This window comes from Leopardus geoffroyi, chromosome C1 (assembly GCF_018350155.1).
Source record: "Leopardus geoffroyi isolate Oge1 chromosome C1, O.geoffroyi_Oge1_pat1.0, whole genome shotgun sequence".
In the NCBI taxonomy this organism is placed as follows: Eukaryota; Metazoa; Chordata; class Mammalia; order Carnivora; family Felidae; genus Leopardus; species Leopardus geoffroyi.
The window spans coordinates 11,264,796-11,286,457 of NC_059328.1; the positions used below are offsets into that span (position 1 = coordinate 11,264,796).

Sequence of the window (21,662 nt, forward strand, 5' to 3'; positions counted from 1 at the left end):
TCAGAAGCAGAGAGGCAGAACTTTATCGGAGAGCCGCTAAGAGCCCCCCACACCCCGACTGGGGCCACCTGTGGACTTGGACCCATTCACACATCCACACATCTCTGCGCCCCGTCCTGTTCACTACCTTCTTGCGTGGTCGTGAGGCCACTACCGCCTTGGGACTTTGGTTCTGGTTCCCGCCTTCCCAGCAAGGGAACCGAGGCTCCGAGAAGTCAAGTGACTCACCCAAGGGCTAAGAAAGGAAGGACACTAATGCCCATCACGCCTGCTACGTGCCAGGCACTGTGCTCGGGGATGTGCTAGCCACCTTGCTAATCCCCGCGATGACCCCTGACGTACGACTGCTCTTCCCATTTTAAAGATGAGAATACTGAGGCGGGGCCGGGACACGGGTGAGGCAAGTGAGGCACACAAACCCAAGAGCACAGGCCTCCTTGAATTCTGCATCCTAGCTGAGGCTCAGAGAGGCAAAGTGACTTGCTCGGCGTCCCGCAGATGGCAAGACTCAAGGCCAAGACACCCCCAGGTCGCTCCTTAACAACACCGCTGCTTCTAGGGCTGACAGGGGGACCCGCCAGCTGGGAGGACACCTGATGTGCTCACCTGGGAAGGTGGAGTAGGACACAAAGATGTCACTGGGTGTGGGCAAACTAGACACGGCGTCCGGCTGGTCAAAGGTGCCTGGGCCTTCCTGGAACGGGACAGCGTCTGGCTCAGAGTCACTGCCAGGGGTCCTGTCTTCAGGGGACGTGGAGGCCACCTCAACCCCATGATCTTTCCGCTCTGCAGGAAGCAAAAACGGACAGCACTCGTCACTGAAACACCGACCAGAGCCCCTGCTCCTTGTTTCTTGGCGACACCCGGCCCGCCCCAGCCCGAGGCTGCCTGATTCCCTCCGGAGCCAGGGTTCCAGCACTGAGCGAGAAACAGAAACCGAAGCTTTACTTTTTACTGTGACAAAAGTTTTGCACACCCATTAGGTAGAAATTGGGACGGGGGTGCAGAGATTTCTTTTCTACAGCTGTGAAAACAAGGGGCGCCTGGGTGGCTCGGTCAGTTGTGTCCGACTGCGGCTCAGGTCATGATCTCATGGTTTGTGGGTTCGAGCCCCGCGTCGGGCTCTGCGCTGACAGCTCGGAGCCTGGAGCCCGCTTCAGATTGTGTCTCCCTCTTTCTGCCCCTCTCCCATTCACTCCCTGTCTCTCTGTCTCTCAAAAATAAGTAACTACTAAAAACAAAAGCTGTAAAAGCAACTTAAAAGGTACACACCCAAGAGAACGAAAAACAGAAGTTCAAACAAATCCTGGCACAGCCAAGTTCACAGCAGCATCATTCACAACAGGCAACAGGTGGGGACGCCCCAAGTGTCCGCTGACAGATGAACGGATCCACAGAAGGTGGCACAGACAGCCAGTGGAATTTCACCCAGGCTTAAAGAGGGATAAAGTGCTGATACCTAGGGCCATGTGGGTAGACACGAAAAACACGCAGAGCGAAAGAACCAGATGCGAGAAGCCACGTATCTGGCTCCGTTCATGTGAAAGACCCAGAAGGGGCAAATCCATGGAGAAGAAAGCAGGTGAGCGGTTGCCCGGGATTGAGAGGAGGCAGGAAGGGGGAGTGAGCCCTGAGGGGTATGAGGTTTCAGTCTGGGGCGATGAGAAAGTTCTGGAACCAGGGAATGGTGATGGTTGCACACTTGTGAACGTACTCCCAGCCGTTGAATTGTATGCACTTGAAAATGGCCACAGTGGTCAACCTCACGTCATGAAAAAAACAATTCACTTTATTCAGCCTTGAAAGGGGGGGTGCCTGAGCCCCCGCAAGGGCTCCAGAAACCCTTCCCTAAGGAACCCTCCGGGCCACTCTGCCCTCTGCTGTTACAGAAGCTCCTTTTAGCTGCTTTCTATCTAGAGTAGCACACTGCACCCTGCAGTGAGCTCTCCCTCCGGGGAGCTTGTGCCCGGAGAACCTCCTGCCATGTCGCCATCCCGATGGCTCTGTGATGGGAGCTGTGTGTGGCCCGAGTCCTGCCCTGACCCCTGGTTTCCAGGTCTGCTGCTGTGTGGGGGGGAATTCGGATTTTAAAATGGAAAAGACAGAAAATACGGCTAAGGAAATCATCCAGGATCTTGCAAGCCTGACATAGCTACCCCCATTTCTGCCTCTTAACCTTTGGGTTGTGGCCCATGGGCACATTGTCCCGGGAGCATTTCTTCACATCTCCACAGTCCCCATCACAGCTAGTTCAAATGGCTTTACAATGGTCTGTTTCAGTGATATGCACTCACTAATCCATTTCCCTAATGTTGGGTATTTAGATGATATCCAGTTTTTGGCTCACGTGGCCACAGGTGTCTTTACATAGAGGGTTTTTATTATTATTATTATTTTAACGTTTATTTTTGAGAGAGAGAGAAGAGTGCAAGCAGGGGAGGGGCAGAGAGAGGGAGACACAGCATCTGAAGCAAGCTCCAGGCTCTGAGCTGTCAGCACAGAGCCCGACGCGGGACTCGAACCCACGGACCGCGAGATCATGACCTGAACCAAAGTTGGATGCTTAACCAACTGAGCCACCCAGGCACCCTGTTTTAGGTAGAGCGTTTTGACTTCACTTGAATTATTTCCTTAGGGAATTACTGGGTCAGAAGGTATAAACATGGCCAAAATCTCATGACCTATGATCTGATGCCTTCTTTGATTCCCTAAAAGAAGATAGCTTAGTAGGCACAAATGATAAGAGTAGAATAAAATAGAGAAGTAAAACTTCAAGGGCAGGAGAAGAGTACGTTTGGGATCTAGAAATGCATGTTGTAAGGTCCCGCGTGCTTGCTAGAGGTGGCCCGTGCGTTTGGCTTTGTGCTTTCCAGCAGCCGAGGCAAGATTGCAAAAGGTCGAATTGCTCACAAGATCCACCTTACTTGGCATTCGTAAGACAGAAGCCAAGAATGGCGATTTTTCTCCGCTCGGTTGTCTGAAAGGGAGGGAACACTGTCGTATGACGGACTGTTTCCTCAACTCTATCCCTGTCCACCCCCAAAAAGCAAAGAGACGAGTTCGATGTCAGTTTTTTAAACCTAAGTCTCAATGTAAATTGAGGGCATAGATGTTTCTGTTTGGGCATTCAGCTCCCCAGAAAGCAGGACCCTGTCTTCTTCTTTTGTGTCTTCTTCGGTTTCTGTGTGGGTGCTCTGTACCCCAGGGGTAGTCTGTGCGTGTGTGTGCGTGTGTGTGTGTGTGTGTGTGTGTGTATCTACTATGTGTGTCACAAACCATGATTTTATTTTTTTAATTTTTAAAAAACGTTTATTGGGGCGCCTGGGTGGCGCAGTCGGTTGAGCGTCCGACTTCAGCCGGGTCACGATCTCGTGGTCCGTGAGTTCGAGCCCCGCGTCGGACTCTGGGCTGATGGCTCGGAGCCTGGAGCCTGTTTCCGATTCTGTGTTTCCCTCTCTCTCTGCCCCTCCCCCGTTCATGCTCTGTCTCTCTCTGTCCCAAAAATAAATAAACATTGAAAAAAAAAAATAAATAAATAAAATAAATAAAAAACGTTTATTTATTTTTGAGAGAGAGAGAAAGAGGCAGAGAGAAAGGGAGACAGAGAATCCCAAGCACGGGGTTCGAACTCATGAACCGTGAGATCATGACCTGAGCCAAAATCAAGAGTCGGACGCTTAACCAACTAAGCCACCCAGGCGCCCCACAAACCGTGATTTTAAAGAAGGCTTTGTAGGGGCACCTGGCTGGCTCAGTCGGCTCCCTCGGCAGGGGGCAGAGACAGGGCGAGGATGGTTCTGGCAAACCCATAATGATAGCCCCAACATCTATGGGCCTCTCACTCCATACACCTGACTCGGGAACTTGGTAATCTGTTTTTGTTCTCACAGCTAACCTTCAGGGGCTGGGATTCTGCCCGGGTGTCCAGAAATGACTTGCAGTGGAACAGGGGCAGGGACGTGAGATGTGGGTGGCTGGAAAGGTTGGGGCACTGCTGTGGGGGAAGCCACAGGAATGGCTTAAGCAGGCAGAGGTGGGCAGAGGGACGACCTGGGGAAGCCGGAGAAGACACGGTGGGATCCGAAAGGGGAATCTGGGAGAGACAGGAATCTCCATTCCCGCGTCCTCCTCATGCGACAGACAAACCTGATGCGAAAGCCTCGCCCCCGGGGTGATCTGTCTTACACACGGTTTGTTCTCAGACAGACTCGCAAATCCAAACCCCTCCGTAAGGCAGACTGACTTCCCCAGAAGAATGAACACACAGCAGGATTTATCAGCATATAAAACCCACAACCACCACGGCAGCACGCTGTTCCTCCTTCTGCCTTCTCGGAGTGATTTCTAGAAGTCTAAAGAGGGGTTGCCCCAAAATGAACAGCTCGGGCTAACAGAGGCCGCTCAGCTTCGGCCAAGCGCATCACGCTAGATGCCGAATCGCGCTATCTACTCACTGACATTCCACACCCGCGCTACTCACTTGGAGGCAAGGATCTCTGGTCCAGGGTACGCACCCCTACCTCTTACCGGTGGGGGGCGCGACACGTCAAAGGATTTAAAAACTGTTTCAAGTTGTAACGACAGTGGATTTTACCAAAGCGACACAAGAGTCACCGAAACCCAGGGCAGACGTTCAGATGGCCGTAAACAAGAGGCCACCCTGCAGAACACGGGTGCAGACTGCAGACCCGGCAGCATTTCTGTTCTCAGCACCGTGCTGCCCCCGTGTGGCCACAGCGTTACACACAAGGTCAATAGCGGGCCGGGGGGGGGGGGGGGGGGGGGGGGCTGAGCAGGGCCCAGAATTCCAAAGGCAGAATCGTGATCACTGCATTGCAGCTTTGAAATCTTGCTCCTCCCACTAAGGTGGGTGTTTTGTGGTGGAGGGAGAGTCTACATTACTTAAAATTTTGCTTATGTGATTTTTATATGGTTCTGTTTCAAATCGAATAGTTAGGATGCACATAAGATGCAACCATCCTGTGAGCTTTGTGGCAGGTCTGGGGGGACCAGAGGGGCCTGGCCTTGGCCTCGAAGAGGCGACCAGGGGATGAGGCCATCTCAATACAAGGAGAAAGCACTGTGACAAGGGAAGGACAGGGGCTGCGTGAGCACAGAGACTTACCCTGACTCTGTGCAAGGGAGGGAGTGTATACAGAAGACTTCCCGGACACAGAGACAATAAGCTCTAACTAGAAGAATGGATGATTAAGAGTAGGCCAGAAGGGGTGCCTGGCCAGCTCAGTTGGTGGAGCACAGGCCTCTTGATCTCAGGGTTGTGAGTTCGAGCCCCACGTTGGGCACAGAGATTATTTAAAAGTAAAATCCTTAAAAAAAAAAAAAAAAAAAAAAAGAGGGGCACCTGGGTGACTCATAAGCGTCCGACTTCGGCTCAGGTCACGATCTCTCAGTTCATGAGTTCGAGCCCGGCCTCGGGCTCTGTGCTGACAGCTCGGAGCCTGGAGCCGGCTTCGGATGCTGCGTCTCCCTCTCCCCCTGCCCCGCCCCCGCTCACGCTCTGTCTCTCTCAAAAATAAACATTAAAAAAAAATTTTTTTTTTTTTAAAGAGTAGGCCAGGAGGGCAGGCAGAGGGATGGCACGGGGAGGGCTGAGGAGCAAGCCAGAGCCTGGAAGGGCTGAACGGCGCTGGGGCGGGACACGGCGTGCCAGGCTGGGGGATGCAAAGTGGCCCGGGCCAGATCCCCGCGGACCTTGTGGGCCTGCTGAGGAGTCCAGAGAGTGACACAGGAAAGACTGTCCGTGCTGCCGAGAATGGGCGATGAGGGGGCACTGAGCCGGAAGACCAGCTAAGCGTGACTTTCCAGAAAGCAGGTGTCCCAGCTCGCCCTTCGTCCACAGTTCCCTTGCCTGTTTCATCTTTTATTCTATTCACACAGGAAAGGACCACTAGGTTCAGACTAACAACATCACTGGGCGACACATTCTGGGTCGTAAAGCAACGACGAGCTAGGATTTCTACAACTCCGAGAGCGGCAGCCTTTCCACCTTCCCATTACCGGAACTCTCAGGTAACCGTGCTGGGCTCAGGCGGCTCTTAGGTGACACGGGGTGCTCTGGGGTTAGGGGAGGGGGAGAGTCCAGGTTTGCAGTGATGCAAATGAGCCAGGCACTGCGTTCAGTGCTGCACATGCACCAACTCGTGTGCTAAATATTTCACGGGGACGCTAGGACGTGGGTCCTGTTATTATCCCTACTTGCCAAGACTTCTAGAGATTAGCTGGCCTGTGTTTGTGCAGGAACGAAGTAGCCACCAAGATCGAACCTGGGGTTCTCAGTCACCCATGGCCGAGTTACGGGCACGGGTCACGACAGTGACTTGATACAGTTCCAGTCACATTATAAATTCCAGGGGACAGAGACCCTGTGTAGCTTGTATCTCGAACACCTAACACACAGCCTGGTGTATACAGCAGATACTCAGTAAACACGTATCAGATGAATCACGTGACCAGAGCCTGCTCACCTAGACGAGCCACATCCCCTCACATCACCCCTGCCAACGTGGAACAGTATGGGACAGATGGACGCGTTCAGAAGATTATGCTACAGGTACAGGTCGCTGGTGTGAATGGCGCCCCCTTTGGGCCGGCTGGATAGCTCCGTGGTACAACAACGCAGAGGGGGCTGGGGGACAAGGAACTGGCATGTCTTTCAGACATCCTTGCCCTTGGAGAGCCCTGGGCCAAGGGAACGCCTGGGACAGGATGCCCAGGGTCCCCCTCCTCTGCCATCATGTCCCACCATTCAGGACACACAATGTTCTCTCTTCCTTCCTTTTTTTTTTTTTTCCCACTTTATAAGAAAACCAGGTAATGGTGACATTGGACTTAGGTTTAAAGTCGGGGCATATGGCAAAATCACAAAGGATCCAAACGATCCTTAAAAATTACTGACATCTCCAGTACTTGGGCCTTTGGCAATTCTAATAATTGGTTTAGCTCCGGCCTCCCTTCCTCTGGGCCAGTGGAAAGAGGGTCTAGCTGAGGGAGGTCAGGAGAATGATAAGGAAAATGAAAGGGTTTCTTTTTTTTTTTTCTCTGTCCCCTGCTTTGTTACTACTGAGTCTCTGGAGTTGAAGCTGCCAGAGCCGAATGAGCCCCTGAGGCTACCGCACGGTGACACGGTAGAGGCTCTAACCTCTACAGGCTGGACACAGCTGGGGCCTACTCTAACCGGAGGGAGATACTGCAGTGTGGACAAAGGGACCATGTCTGGGACCCTCTGACTGCCTGGACACACCCCCTTGGGCATCAGGAGGGGCTGGACGGAGGAGGAGGCAGGGGGGCGGCTCCTTCCCCACTAGAGTCACCTGCAGGGAGACTGAGGACCTGCTTACCCCCACCACAGGCCTGGATAAAGAAGAGCTTGGGCTTCCCTCCCAAGCTGGGGCAGCCGGATCCATTGAAGATGTTCACAATTTTCTCGATGGACACAGGACAGCCATCTGTGCCATAAACAGCCCCTGGGAACTGGCGGTGGCTGGCCTAGAAGACCAAGAATCCTGGTTACAAAACCAAGAAGTTGGAGGAGGAATCCAACCACTGTCCAGAGGTTTTATGGGGGTCAAGCATTTAGAAGGCCCCAGCCAGGGGCACAAGGCTGATTTAGACAGAGGTTCATTCTGGAAGGGCCCTGGTCAGCATCTATTCCAAGGGTCTCAGACTCCCATGGCTAAAACAGCCTAATGGGAGAGTGCCAGCCAGCTTCTTCTAGATCAGTGGTTCTCAAAGTGTGGTCCCTGGACCAGAGGCATCAGCATCACTTGGGAACTTGTAAGACCTGCTGATTCCTGGGCTCCCCCCTAGATCTAAATCAGGAACCCTGGTGGTGGGGACCAGCAATGTGGTCTTTCAGGAGCTTCTGATGCAGGTAAGCATTGAGAACTACTGCTCTAAGCCAGTTCTTCTCGAACTTTATGTGGACGGGACCTTGTCAAAGCACAGGCTCTCCGTGAAAAGGTCTGTGGCAAGGCCTGAGAGTCTGAATTTCCCATGATTTCCTGGTGAGCCCTATGCTGCTGGTCCAGGGGTCACACCACGAATGAAAAGGGGCAGTCCCTGCCCAGCTGTAGGCCAGAGTTTTGCTCTGTGAGGATGTGGCCTAGTAAGGCCCGACCACTGTGGTTTTTCAAGAGAAGCTGGAAATCCTGATTTTTGTGCGACGGTTGCCAGTTTTGAAAACACTGTGAAACCCCCACAGGGGACGACAGGCCTCCCGCTTGGAGCTTCTGACCTGTGCCAACGCTCAGCTGTAAAGATGAGGAAGTCGAGGCCCAGGAAGCGGGAGGTGCTGGGCCACGACGATGACCCAGCACATCAGTGGCCAAGCCCAGAGGGGGTTCCAGTGTCCTGACACCCAGCCCATAGCAAAGGGCCTGGGACAATGCAAGACGGAGGCAGGAGCTGCGAGCCCCTGTGTGCAGTGCCCGACTCTGAACAAAATCCAGGCTAGGAGCTCTGTGAGCAGAATTCGTCTCCTCCCTGCCTCTCCCAGATGGCTTCTCCCAGGAGGGACATCCATTTCCTCAGAGGGCCGGATGGCTCCCAGGAAAACAACAGGAGACAGACAGGGCCCCACGGCTCTGCCCACAAAGCCCAGGGTGTCTTGGACACAGGAAGGGACGGGGCTGCTTCATGGCCTCTCAGCGCAGCGTCTCCGGGCAGCTCGTACCTGACAGCCGTGAGAGAGGATGACCACCACGCAGCAGTCCAGAGCACCGTGGTCCCGCCGCGCCAGCTCCACCAACGCCTGGACCATTTGCTACAAGACAAGGTCACAGATGAGCCAGGCCATTGACGGGATCAGGTCCCCATCCTGGGCCCTCCCGGGCAGAGCACTTTCCCTGCTCCCAGGGCCAATACTGCAGTAAGGACAGTCCTAAGAGCCACAGTAGCCACCGTTCTTGGGGACAAGGTGCCGTGCTTGGGTGCTGTTCACGATGCCCCTAGGAGGTGAGTACCGTGCCTGCTGTCTAGACAAGGAGACTAAAACTCCAGAGTCACGCGGCAGGGAGCGGGAGTCCACAACCCAGGTCTCTCTGAGCCTGTAGCTCGAACTGGTACCCACTGAGCCACGCTGCCTCTCCCGGGGCTACAGTCCTAAGGGTGGGTGTCGGGGAGTCGCTTGCTTTCGGGTGTCTCCCAGGACCCTTGTCCCAGCCCACCCCCCCATCCCTGACCACAGGCAGTGACCGGACCTTGGCCGTCTGGTCGTGCTTCACCTCCACCACAAAATGCAGCAAGGAGAAACGTCGCTGCAACTTCTCACAGTCGATATTGGAGCCGGTACGGGTCTGGAGCCTCGACTCGAGGCAGAAGTTCATGTTGTTGATGATGAGGCAGTGGCCACAGGGGTCCGCGTTCAGGACATACGCCTGCCCAAGCACAGGGACCCACGTCAACCGGGGTCTCGCTGCACTCCCCAGGAGCGAAGGCGAGCCCCAGGTTTGCACTCATGCGGTTGACGGTCTGGAGACACGGGACAGAAAGTGGGGTCTGCCCTCTCTCTGACCGAGGAGCAGCAGGCCTACACCCGGCATTCCAGGGCAGAAGCAAACGGACGGCAAACCAGATGGGCGCGAGCACGAACGGTACGACACGCAAACAGCCAGCTTGGGAGAGAAGACCAGTTCCCACGGCAGCACTCAGCTGGGAAACTCAACCCCCAGAGCCGTTCGCCCCCAAAGGACTGGACAGATCGTCCCGTCCGAGGAGCACCTGAGAACCAGGGGGGGGCAGGGGTAGCGCTCTGTCGGCAGACTTGTGCCCAGATCCACCCTCAGAGTGTGGATGCCATTTCCCGGCCAGACTCCCCTTCTCCCTTGGAATCCTCCTTCATCGCAGCCTGTCCTTTTTGTCACAGTACTTAAGATTTAGATTTAGGGGCGCCTGGGTGGCACAGTCGGTTAAGCGTCCGACTTCAGCCAGGTCACGATCTCGCGGTCCGGGAGTTCGAGCCCCGCGTCGGGCTCTGGGCTGATGGCTCAGAGCCTGGAGCCTGTTTCCGATTCTGTGTCTCCCTCTCTCTCTGCCCCTCCCCCGTTCATGCTCTGTCTCTCTCTGTCCCAAAAATGAATAAACGTTGAAAAAAAAATTAAAAAAAAAAAAAATGAATAAACGCAAAAAAAAAAAAAAAATTAAAAAAAAAAAAGAGTTTCTCAGGGGCGCCTGGGTGGCGCAGTCGGTTAAGCGTCCGACTTCAGCCAGGTCACGATCTCGCGGTCCGTGAGTTCGAGCCCCGCGTCAGGCTCTGGGCTGATGGCTCGGAGCCTGGAGCCTGTTTCCGATTCTGTGTCTCCCTCTCTCTCTGCCCCTCCCCCGTTCATGCTCTGTCTCTCTCTGTCCCAAAAATAAATAAACGTTGAAAAAAAAATTAAAAAAAAAAAAAAAAAGATTTAGATTTAGACTTTTAGGCTTAGACTCAGACTCAGACTCAAATTTAGATTTAGATTTAGATTTAGATATTTCTTTGTGCAAGTAGCCTCTGCTAGGCTGATGGCTCCACAAGGGCTAGAAACACATGGGGTCCGCCCCCAGGTATCCCGGCATGGAGCCCAGGACTGGCACGCAGGGGTCAAACCAACCAATGCTGTCAACAAGAGGGAGTGACTCAGTCCCACGGCCAGTGGCGAGGCCCGCCTCACGTGAGGTCTGACCCCCTGACTGCACAGAGGAGCAAAGAGCAGGTAGGGTTGGACAGCCTGCTCCAGGAAGAGCTGTGCCAGGGCCAGGGAGCTACGGGGGGGCCTGGGACCCTCTCTCCAGCTGGGGCTCCTGACCCACCGGTAGAGGGAAGGGCCTGGGACGTGCAGAGCAGACGAGCCCAAGGCCAACAGAGCTGGCCCCAAATCACATAAAGACTCACCAAATCGGCATTTCGCTTCGAAATTTCCTGAGCGCCTGGAGACAGAGAAAAGGAGAGAAAAATGTGAATGTCTGGCCCAGCAGGAGCAGGGCAAGGGACTTTGAAAACAGAAGGGCAAGAACTCGGGAAGCCTCTGGCACTGCTGGTGGGAGTCTAGGGGCACAGCCACCTTGCAGAACTGCTTAGAAATTTCCAATGACGTTAAACACACACCTACCCTCTGACCAGCAATTCCATTTCCGGGTATATGCCCGAGAGAAAGGAGCACAATGGGGCATTAAAAAGAGCCAGCCGGGGGCGCCTGGGTGGCGCAGTCGGTTGAGCGTCCGACTTCAGCCAGGTCACGATCTCGCGGTCCGTGTCCATGAGTTCGAGCCCCGCGTCAGGCTCTGGGCTGATGGCTCAGAGCCTGGAGCCTGTTTCCGATTCTGTGTCTCCCTCTCTCTCTGCCCCTCCCCCATTCATGCTCTGTCTCTCTCTGTCCCAAAAATAAATAAAACGTTGAAAAAAAAAATTAAAAAAAAAAATAAAAAAATTAAAAAAAAAAGAGCCAGCCGTGGAGGATCACTGAAGCCTTATTCTTCATGCCCAGAATTAGAAACAACCCAAAATGTTCATCAACAAGTCGACAGACAAGCAATTTATGATAAAAGCCATGCAAGGCAACACTCCACAGACCGAAAAGAAAGCAGGCGCTGACACGTGCATTGCCATGGACAGCCACGAAACATTCGGCCAGGGACAAGAAGCCAGAAGAGTGTATGTGGTGTGATTCCATCTATACGAAATTCTAAACCAGAAAGGCATGAGGGAAGCTCCAGGAGAGTGGACACTTCCTGTCTGTGGAATCCATGGAGCCCAGCACCCAGAAAGTCCTCGGGAAAGATTGGCAGAATGATTAAACGAGTAACGGTGGCAATGTTTCCTTCAGTGTCAAAGGAGTTTTCATTTCAATTAGCAAGAAGTCCAATGACCCCCAGCCTCTATGGTAGTTAGGACTTCTTTTCTTTCTTAAACAAAGAGAACTGGGTGGTTATCGCAGAGCTGCAATGCTGAGTTGAGTTGCACTGGAATCTATTCTCATGATCCAACAATATGGTGCCGTTCGTTGCTCACAGAGGGCCTGGACCCCCTACGGGGAACTATCCTCTTATGAGTTTAAAAAGCCATGCCAGAAGAGCATTCACATCCCATTTTTAATTAGAAACGGTTTTAGGGGAACCTGGGTGGCTCAGTCAGTTAAGCGTCCGACTCTCGGTTTCAGCTTGGGTCATGATCTCACAGTTTGTGAGCTCAAGCCCCACGTCCGGCTCTGTGCTGACAGTGCAGAGCCTGCTTGGGATCCTCTCTCTCTCCCTTTCTCTCTGCCCCTTCCCTGCACGCACTCTCTCTCTCAAAATAAACTTCAATTAAACAAACAAACAAAAAGGAAATGGTTTTATCTTCCTGAAGAATCCTACAGTTCACAGCCTTAAATCTGAAACCGTTGCTCATTTCCAAAATCTCACTGCACCCCCAAAAATATAACTATCATCCACGACTGAAAAATTCATTCATTCCCCAAATCAGTAGTATCCATCCACAAAGTGAGAGAGGGACATCAACAAAATGGCAGAATAAGAGTTTTCTACTGCCTTCCCCAACAAAGAACACCAATTTTGACATCATCCATAATTGAGACCACCTTTGTCGAACTCTGGGAATCCAGCAGAGAAGCTGGTGCAAAAAAAAAATCCGAGATCGGACGCACTGCAGAGGTTGGTCAGCAAGTACTGGAGGAGTTGACTCCTCCTTCAAATGCAAAGCCAACACATGACTTCCAGAAACATGAGAAATCAAGGAAATAGGACCCCACCAAAGGAGCACAGTAATTTCCCAGTAACTGACCCCAAAGAAATAGTAATCTGCAATGTGCCTGACAATTCAAAATCACTGTTTCAAGGAAGCTCAGTAAGCTACAAGAGTACACAGAAAGCCAATGTAACAAAACCGGGAAAACAATACATGACCAAAACAAGAAGTTTAAAAGATAGAAACCACACAAAAAGAACCAAATAGAAACACGGGAGCTGAAGGATGCACTGAATGAATTGAAAGGAATGCAACAGACAGCATCAACATCAGATTGGATCACGCACAAGAAAGAATCTGTGAAGTAGAAGACAACTCATTTGAAATTACCCACTCAGAGAGCAAAGAGAAAAGAACAAAAAAGAGTGAAGAGAGCCTACATGAATGATGGGTTATCATGAGAAGAAACGATCTATGCTTTATTGTAGTCCCAGAAGAAGGAAGAGAGGGAGAAAGGGGTAGCAGGCTTATTTAAAAAAATAATGGCTGAGGGGCTCCTGGGTGGCTCAGCTGGTTAAGGTTAAGCGTCCAACTTCAGCTCAGGTCATGATCTCACAGTTCATGAGTTCAAGCCCCACATCGGTCTCTGCGCTGACAGCTAAGAGCCTGGAGCCTGCTTTGGATTCTGTGTCTCCCTCTCTCTCTCTCTGCCCCTCCTCCACTCACACTCCGTCTCTCTCTCTTCCTCAAAAGCAAATAAACATCAAAAACCATTTTTTTTAATTAAAAAAAAAGTAATGGCTGAGAACTTCCCACACCTGGGGAGAGATCTGGGTATACAAGTTCATTAACCTCATAGTTCCAACTGCATACCGACCGTTGTCTTGGTACTCACAGATATCACTGAATGGTCCAGAACCAATGTCCACTGGCCTAGGCACCTCTGGTCTGAGAACCTCTGGCCGGAGCTTGGCTGGCCACAGCTCCTCGGGCCCCAACACCACTGGAGTGAGTTTTTCCGGAGTCGGCTTTAATGGATACTGCCTCCTTCTGAGCTCCTCTGGTTTGAGGCCCATTGGTCCAACCACCACAGGCATGAGGTCCAGGGGTCTGACGGCCTGTGGATTCTGCTTTTCTGCTTGCCGACCCATTCTCAGCAATGAAGCCAGCGCATCCTGGCCTGTGTCCTCTAAGCAGGAGATGAACAAAGGAAGGGCCTGACTCCCTCGGGTCTCTAGATCTATGACAAGCTGCCTGACCTGATCGCTCCGAGACCCTGAGCCCGCATGCTGTTTGGAAAAAAAGACACGGCACTATTAGCCACACGATTTCCTGGGACTCTCACCATGTCCCCCCCCCCCCCCCCCCCCCGCCCCCAACACTTCCCATCTGGTATAAGTCTGACCAGTCAGGCACGAGGGCAAAAACTGAGCCTGCAGTTACACGGAGTGTTTCCCACCGGCCAGCCTTTGCTTATCTATTCATTCCGCATTTTGGAGGCATCTCCCATGAGCCCAGCGCTGTGCTAAGTGATGAAAATACAGCAGCGAACATTCTCAGTCCTCAAGAAGCAGACATCTGGGCGCGGAATGCAAACAGACAAATCAACAGTGGCACACCAAGGAGAGAAGTGCCAGCAGGAGGGTCCAGGGCCATCCAACTTAGCCTTGGGAAGCCAGGGAGTCCTCCAGGAGGGGATGTCTTCACGGAGACCCCAGGGAACGTTAGGAAGTGAATCGCGAATTCAGAGAAATGAAACATAAGCTGGAGTGGGAAACAGCAGCAAGGGGGAGGCCTCTGTGAGGTGTGCCGAAACAGCCGGGAGAAGCCACTGAGGACCTTTACGAGTGACAGAGTCAGAGCTGCCTCTGAGAAAAATCATCCTGGAGGCAGGGTAGACGGTGGAAGGGGGTGAGCCACAGGCAGGTCGGGTGGTGGCAAAGACAGTGCAGCAGGAATGGATAGAAATAAGTGGACAGACCAGAAAAATACGGAAGGAGAGGGGCGCCTGGGTGGCTCAGTCGGTTGAGTGTCCGACTTCAGCTCAGGTTGTGATCTCATCGTTCATAGGTTCGAGCCCTGCGTCGGGCTCTGTGCTGACAGCTCAGAGCCTGTAGCCTGCTTCGGATTCTGTGTCTCCTTCGCTCTCTGCCCCTCCCCCATTCTCTCTCTCTCTCAGAAATAAATAAACATTAAAAAAAACTTTTTTTAATAAGGAAGGAGAATGCACGGGATTTGTGCATCAATTGGGTGGACTGTGACGATGCAGAAAAAGTCGAGGTTTACGGGTTTTTTAATATTTATTTTTGGGAGAGAGAGACAGAATGTGAGTGGGGGAGGGGCAGAGAGAGAGAGAGGGCGACACAGAATCTGAAGCAGGCTCCAAGCTGTCAACACAGAGCCCGAAGCGGGGCTCGAACTCACGAACTGCGAGCTCATGACCTGAGCCGAAGATGGATGCCTGACTTAGCCACCCAGGTGCCCTGTAAGTGTTCTATTTTATTTAACATTAATTACTTCAGGCTTACACTTAAATAGCCTCGTGTGGCTAATGGCTGCTAAATTGAACGCCACAGATCTGTAATGTCACTGCAAAGATAATCCTGACTAACAAAACAGCTACATGCCTTTAAGCATTTCCGGAACACTCACAGTAAGACAGACCCCGTGTTAAATGCATCATTTCATCTAGTCCCCCCCTCAGTAACCTTACGGGGTTAAATTACAATTCTCCTCACTTTACAGATGAGGGAAACTGAGTCTCAGCAAGGCATTGCGACTTACTAATATGTACCAAAGCCAGGATGAGGACCTAGATCCATGCGGCTCAGCCAAACCAGGGGTGGCAAATGGCAGCCTCTCGTTCATGTGACAGTACTTCGAAAACCTGAATCTGTTGCTAGCATCTAGAATCAGGGAATTTGACATCAAAATCAGGACTTTCAACTTCTTTTTACGTAACGTGAGAGATCTGGAAACACGGAGCCAGCATTCTGGAATGGCCAGACTGAGCTGGAGCTGGGGGGCCACCCACCGCGGTGCCCATCTATTGGACCTCTGTGGGCATCTGAATTTGCAACCCCTGTGAATGTATCTGAAGGCAAGGAAATGGTCTCAAACCATTTCCACTCTTCAGGTCACACAGCAGATTCTCATGAGACTTCTTCTAATACTAATATTCACTGCTAATTTTTCATACGACACTTATCCTATTAAAGACTTCCTCACTAGGTCAGGCCAAGCTCCTGGATGATGCAGAAAATGGGCAGTCTGCGAGCAGCCCACAGGGCACTGGCCAGAGGCCCCCAGAAAGCCGCACACACCCACTGCCCCTCCTGGTAGGAAATACCTCCTGGAACCTCCTTACCTCACAGGCCTGTGGCGAAGGTCAAATAACACAAAGACATGAAACTTCTTTTAAAGAGAGCCTCACATGTTCACTTTATTATTTTCTTCATTACCTGCATCAGCATCCCCCCCCCCCCCATCTCTAAAACCCCTTAGGAAACATAAACTCAGCACAGGAGGGGCTGGCCAAAGAGGACAGGGCACAACCAGCTAAGCCCTCACTCCGGGCCTGACGCAATTGTGTTCCACACCCACTCTCATGTAGCTCTCACAATACTACTGTTGTCCCATTTCACAGCCCAGAAAACTGAGGCTCACAGTGGATCAATGACTCAGCCAGGGACACAGAACCAGGCAGTGTGACACCCCAGCTGGGCGCCCCGAACCTTCATGCCAGCAGGTGAAACACAGGCCTCCATCCCGGCCAGAAGCACAGGGCTCCAGCAGCCAACGGTGCACGCTGGTGGTGCTGGGCGTGGAATCGCTCTAGCAAGCCCTGTTAGAGGTGTTCGGTATTGCACGGTTCGGCTGGGCGATCTAGTGCGCTCAACGCCGTGAGGGAAAAGGGGGTTCGCACATGATGATTCCCCAAAGGGGATGGGCACCGGGGGCACAGGCGGGGAGGGGAAGGCGGGAGCTCGGCCTTTAAGACATGCTGTGCCTTCAGCAACCCTCTCGGCGCGGCCTCGCTGACCCCAGCCGGGACGTGAAGTCTGCGGGCGGCGCTGGAAGCGGGGCGCACCTGGATGTCCTCGATCATCACGGGCGTGAAGAGCTGGCGGGTCAGCAGAGCGTCCCAGAGCGAGGCCACCTGCAGCTCGCCGACCAGCCGCACCCGGCACCGCCGCAGGAGCTGCCGGTCAGCCTCGTCCATGGCGGCCCGACGGCTGGGACCCGGGCGGCCTCGGTCCGCTTCCGGGCCTCGGCCGCGGCGCCCCGCCCGCCGCCCAGGACCCGCCCCGGCACCGGCCGCCGCGACGCGCTCCGCCCCTGCATCGCCCCTCGCCCCCCGGGCCCGCCCCAGGCCACCCACGGCACCACTTCCGCCTTGCGACTCCGCCTCCGCGCCCCGCACCGCCCCCCAAGACACACCCCGCAACGGGCACCGCCCCCAGGGCGCGCCCCTAGTCCAGGCAGCCAGCCCTAACCAAAAGGTATCCTCTTTCCGCTTTTACAGAAACTCGGAGCGTGGGGGTTCGGGGGTAGGGGGCGGGGGCGGCCCCTGGGTAGTTCAGTCGGTTAAATGTGGTTAAGCGTCTGAATTTGGCTCAGGTCGTGATCTCACGGTTGGAGGCCCGCATGGGGCTCTCTGCTGTCGGCGCAGAGCCTGCGTGCGACTCTGTCTCCCTCTCTCTGCCCCTGCTCCACTAGCTGCTCGCTTTCTCTCTCCCTCTCTCTCTCTCTCTTAAATAAGTAAGTAAGTAAATAAATAAATAAATAAATAAATCTAAACTTAAAAAAAAAAAAAAGCTCGGAGGGGGTTATACTGCTGGCAAGAGGGATACCCATGCCTGGGGCGATGGTCTGTCCAGCCCCATTCAACCCCCTCCCTGCCTCAGTGTCCTCTAGCCCCCTTCCCGCCAGTAATAAAACCATAATTCTCCTGCCCCCGCCCGGTGCCCAGATCTCGTCGTTTACTGTTCCAAACTCTCCTGTCTCATCCAACCAAGCCCACATTACACGGTCTTGAATCCCCTTCTTCCTTCCTTCCCACACTAGCACCTCCCACAAAGAAAAAAAAAAAAAAAAGGCAGAAATCTACTCTTCTGAACTCCCAGTTTGTACAGCTCACTTCCACCTTTCAGAAATAATTGCTCCTGTTTGCTGAACATTTGCGAAGTCCCAGCCATTGTGCTAGTCACTTTACATTGTGTTATCTCACTTATCCTTGACTACAGTCCTATCAAAGGAATACCAAAAACTATTCTTTTCCCCCATTTTACAGATGGGGGACGCTGGAGCTGGAGGAAGTGGTGTCTGTTCAAGGTCACAGAGTAGTAAGTGGCACAAGGCCGTTCAAGATTTAAAGCTGAACCTGACTCAAGTCTACCTTAGAATCCATTCTCCTGAGCATCAAAACCTCAGCCCCCTTTATTCACTCATTCCACAAGTATTTATTGAGATCCTGCCTGCGCTGAGGTCTACACAGGCATCGAGAATATACAGTTGAACAAATCAGAAAGCCCTGCCCTTAGAAGCTTACATTCCAGTGGGAGGAGACAGACGATGAAAAATATAAAGAAAGAAAAGATACAGTGTGTCAATGATAAATGAAAAGAAAATTCAATAAAAAACAGGGCGGTGGGGGGATAAGAAACCTCTTTCTTTATATCCCCAAGGATACGTATCTCATTGGCTCAATGAAAGTTTACCTCATTCATCTGTGTCTCCCCCTCCTTCCCCACCACACACACATCCGTTTCCCCGAGCCGAGGGCAGTCCCTGGCACATTCTATGGCAGATCTCGCTTTGGTAAATAAGTTTAGGGGTCCTGGATTCTAGGCCTTGGGCAAGTCCCTGCCCCTCTCTGGGCCTCAGTCTCCCCATCAGTTCATGGAGGAGTTGGACTAGAAAGGGTCCCTAAGGTCCCTTCCAACTCTGACGCTCTAGGATTCTATGAATAGGGTTAAAGAGAACAGGGACCAGCGATTGCTTCCCCACCCTAGCAACTGTTGCCAGACGAGGGCCATCTCCCGGTAAGTGTTGAAACACCTCCCTGGATCGGGGAGGTCTTGGGGGCATCCCATCATGCATCGCGACTTCGCCTCGCTAGGAGGCACGTTTTGTCCTCTTTGGTCACGATCATCCCTTTGGATCCAGCCAAAGAGCGGGCCGCGTTCCTATGGCAACCGCGCCAGGTCCACGCGCAGACGGCGGGTAGCAAGGGTCAAAACAGATTCGCAAAGTAGGCGCCCTCGACCAGTTCAGTCCGTGACTTCCGCGCGCCGAGCCTTTAAGTGTCACGTGACCCCCTCCACTTGTCCCCGCCCCTCTCCCCTCCCCAGGTCCGGGCGAGCGCTGGTGCGGACGGGAGGCTCCTGGCCCGGCGGACTGACTGGAGCACGGACGCTGCAGCCGGTTGGGCCGGTGCCCTTTCCCGGTAACTCCTTCCCGGCGTGACGCGCGGAGCCGCGGACGCGGCGGGGCCGGGCAGGCTCGGGGATTTCCCGTCAGTTCCTCCTCGTTCCCGGTTCCCCAGGGCCCGGGGGAACCCGGGAGCCGACAGGGCCCGGCCCAGGACTCTCGGTGGGCGGCGGGGGAGGCGGTCGTCTCCCGGAGGGTTGCGACCTCCGGCGGGAGCTCAGACCTGGAGCGTGCCTCCTGGAGCCGCTGCCTGGTCTGGGGGATACTGCCCGCGGGCGGTAGCCTACCTGTTGGGCAGGTGATTTCCTGCCCCGACGCCGGCACAGTCGAGCTCGAGACTGTCAGCCAAAGAACTTAACAGCCCCCCCCGCCTCTTGGGCCCCTCACTGGAGGCGACTGACACGGTGGAATAAGGCAGCGATTGCCCTGCGTGGTAGAAAAAAATAAGTACCCCTTTCTGACTGTCGACCCGGTGTTCAGTAAATCTTTACATACGTTTAACTCCCTTGCTGATCTTTTCAAGGTGGTATTATTCACCCTCCATTTATGAATGGCACTGAGGCTTAGCAAGTTTCAGTAACTTGCCCAAGGTCATAAAGTGGTAGAGGACGGATCCCGATGTGAGTCTGTTTCCAGAGCTTGTGTGCCTAACCAGTAGCTGTCTCCTCTTCCCGAGTTTTAGCGCTCTGTACATGTTTTATAGGTCATAGGTTGACTCCACAAGGAAGAAATGAATGTGTTTTCGGATTTGGCTCAGCATGCATGCAGTCCTAAAAATTGGCCATCGTGTCAGTCAGTTTTGTGATCACTCCCAGTCAGTGTTTAGACTTCCACTTGTCAAAATCCACCACTGTTACAGATTTGCCCACCTTAAGTAAGGTGTCACCTTAGACACCTGAACCTTAAAATGTTAGTAATTCATGTAAAGTCAGGATAAATATGACCCGTGAAAACTCACTTTATGATATCACAGAGTTCGTAATTCTTGACCGTAAATGTCCGTGCAATACAGCACTACCTTGTTCATTAACCAACCAGGATTATTTCCCAGCCCACAGTGAGTTCAGCTACCACCCTGACCAGATATGGATCTTTAACATTTGAAGATGCCTGGTCTACAGGCTTTGCCATTAATCTCCCTTCACGTGGAAAACTAAATTTTTTTTCTCACCAGTTTTTCTCCTCTTAGGTCTCCATTTATAATAACCATATTGCTGATGGTTAAATTAAAGAGCATCCTCTCTGTTTTCTTGCTTCACTGGGTGTGGTGATAAAGACTAGAATTGGGGTACACAACATCATAACAAGTTTTTTATTTTTTTAGAGTATCTCACTTCCCTGTTGGTACTTATTTAACCCCAAGAATGTCACAACTATGTCATTTCACAGTTTCGCACTTGGTAATTCTTCTGATCTCTTGAATTTATTTAGCATGTACTCAGTGAAGTATTCTGAAGCCACGTATTTTTAAATTTAAAGTATTATTGTCAGCGTAAGTGAACTAGTGTATTTGAGATGTAGTTGCCTTGATTTTCCTATGAATGTTTTCCCACATTTGCTTTTATTTCTCCATCTCATTGATTTTTCAGTCCTTTCTAGAGCCAACCTAATCCAAGGATTCTGGCAAGTTGCTGTTAAGTCTTACCGCTCACCCTTTCACCTAGAATAGTTCTTATTTGTGATATTCAAAAACAGTAGTAAGATTGTCGATTTCAAAAGACATGGTCAAACAGCTCGACACCTTTCCTGCCAAACAGCTTTTGTTTGTTTTGTTTTTCATCTGTCTATCTTAGCCCTTTACCTCAAAAGCGAGACTGTCCAGGTTCCTACCGCTGAAACTTATTGCCTCTTCAATCATTTCAGCTCTGGAAAGGAAGAGAAATGGAAGTGAAAAAATTGAGCATTTCCTGGCAGTTCTTGATAGTTCTGGTTCTGGTCCTGCAAATTCTGTCTGCGTTGGATTTTGACCCATACAGAGTCCTAGGGGTCAGCCGAACAGCCAGTCAGGCTGATATTAAAAAGGCTTATAAGAAGCTCGCCCGGGAATGGTAGGTGAAACAAAGAAATAGCAGTTTAATGTAAGCTAAGCAGTTGCAGTAGGGGAATGCAGCCTAAACTATGGTTAGCTTTTATTTGTCTCTGTGTCTATGTTCAGTAAATCTGTATCTGTCGAAAATATTTCATTTGGGAGAACTAATGTTCATGTTATTCTATAATTTTTTTTTTAATTTTTTTTAGTGATGAGATCCAAAGCCTGTATTGCTGTGAATGCTTTTGGCCTGAAGAATTACCCTAGATACTGCCAGCATATTTAATGTTAAAGTAGGAGGGAGCTTTAGTTTTAAAGTATATATGTCATCAGCAATGGATAAGCTAACCACCCCATGATGTTATTCATAAAGTAACCCTTTATGCTAAAGGGAAGACTCTCCAATCCTATTTTCTACATTATTAATTTTAAGCTTTCAAGAAAATTTAGAGTAAGAGCTTTTTTGCTCTCAATTTTATAAGAACATTCAGGAACCGAGTACATGGCTGTTAAGAATTACTCTAC

At 52.0% G+C, this 21,662-nt stretch overlaps 2 protein-coding genes and 1 long non-coding RNA gene across 8 annotated transcripts in view; 2 read left to right on the forward strand and 1 right to left on the reverse strand.

The window, feature by feature from the left end:
- Positions 1-16,795, forward strand: part of LOC123597230 — a 29,433-nt gene extending 12,638 nt beyond the window's left edge. Inside the window, exons 2-3 of the long non-coding RNA XR_006712041.1 lie at positions 5,899-6,030; positions 16,692-16,795. This is a non-coding gene — a long non-coding RNA (uncharacterized LOC123597230). The remainder of the gene's footprint in view (positions 1-5,898; positions 6,031-16,691) is intronic.
- The window catches only part of CASP9 (caspase 9), a 40,473-nt gene extending 23,444 nt beyond the window's left edge, over positions 1-17,029 (reverse strand). The window contains exons 1-7 of one of the 3 annotated variants that reach the window (XM_045475750.1): positions 16,767-17,028; positions 13,572-13,965; positions 10,886-10,920; positions 9,219-9,395; positions 8,693-8,782; positions 7,359-7,506; positions 607-786 (exon numbers count right to left, since the gene is read on the reverse strand). In XM_045475750.1, coding sequence (XP_045331706.1) covers positions 607-786; positions 7,359-7,506; positions 8,693-8,782; positions 9,219-9,395; positions 10,886-10,920; positions 13,572-13,965; positions 16,767-16,898 — 1,156 coding nt within the window. In that variant the 5' untranslated portion in view covers positions 16,899-17,028. Of the gene's footprint in view, positions 1-606; positions 787-7,358; positions 7,507-8,692; positions 8,783-9,218; positions 9,396-10,885; positions 10,921-13,571; positions 13,966-16,766 lie in introns of all 3 variants that reach the window. The other 2 variants (XM_045475747.1, XM_045475749.1) reach the window with 2 other exon arrangements.
- A 1,778-nt stretch (positions 17,030-18,807) lies between these two features.
- Positions 18,808-21,662, forward strand: part of DNAJC16 (DnaJ heat shock protein family (Hsp40) member C16) — a 40,897-nt gene continuing 38,042 nt past the window's right edge. For 2 of the 4 annotated variants that reach the window (XM_045475745.1, XM_045475744.1), the window contains exons 1-2: positions 19,030-19,124; positions 20,972-21,156. In XM_045475745.1, the coding sequence (XP_045331701.1) occupies positions 20,990-21,156 (167 nt within the window). In that variant the 5' untranslated portion in view covers positions 19,030-19,124; positions 20,972-20,989. Of the gene's footprint in view, positions 19,125-20,971; positions 21,157-21,662 lie in introns of all 4 variants that reach the window. The other 2 variants (XM_045475743.1, XM_045475746.1) reach the window with 2 other exon arrangements.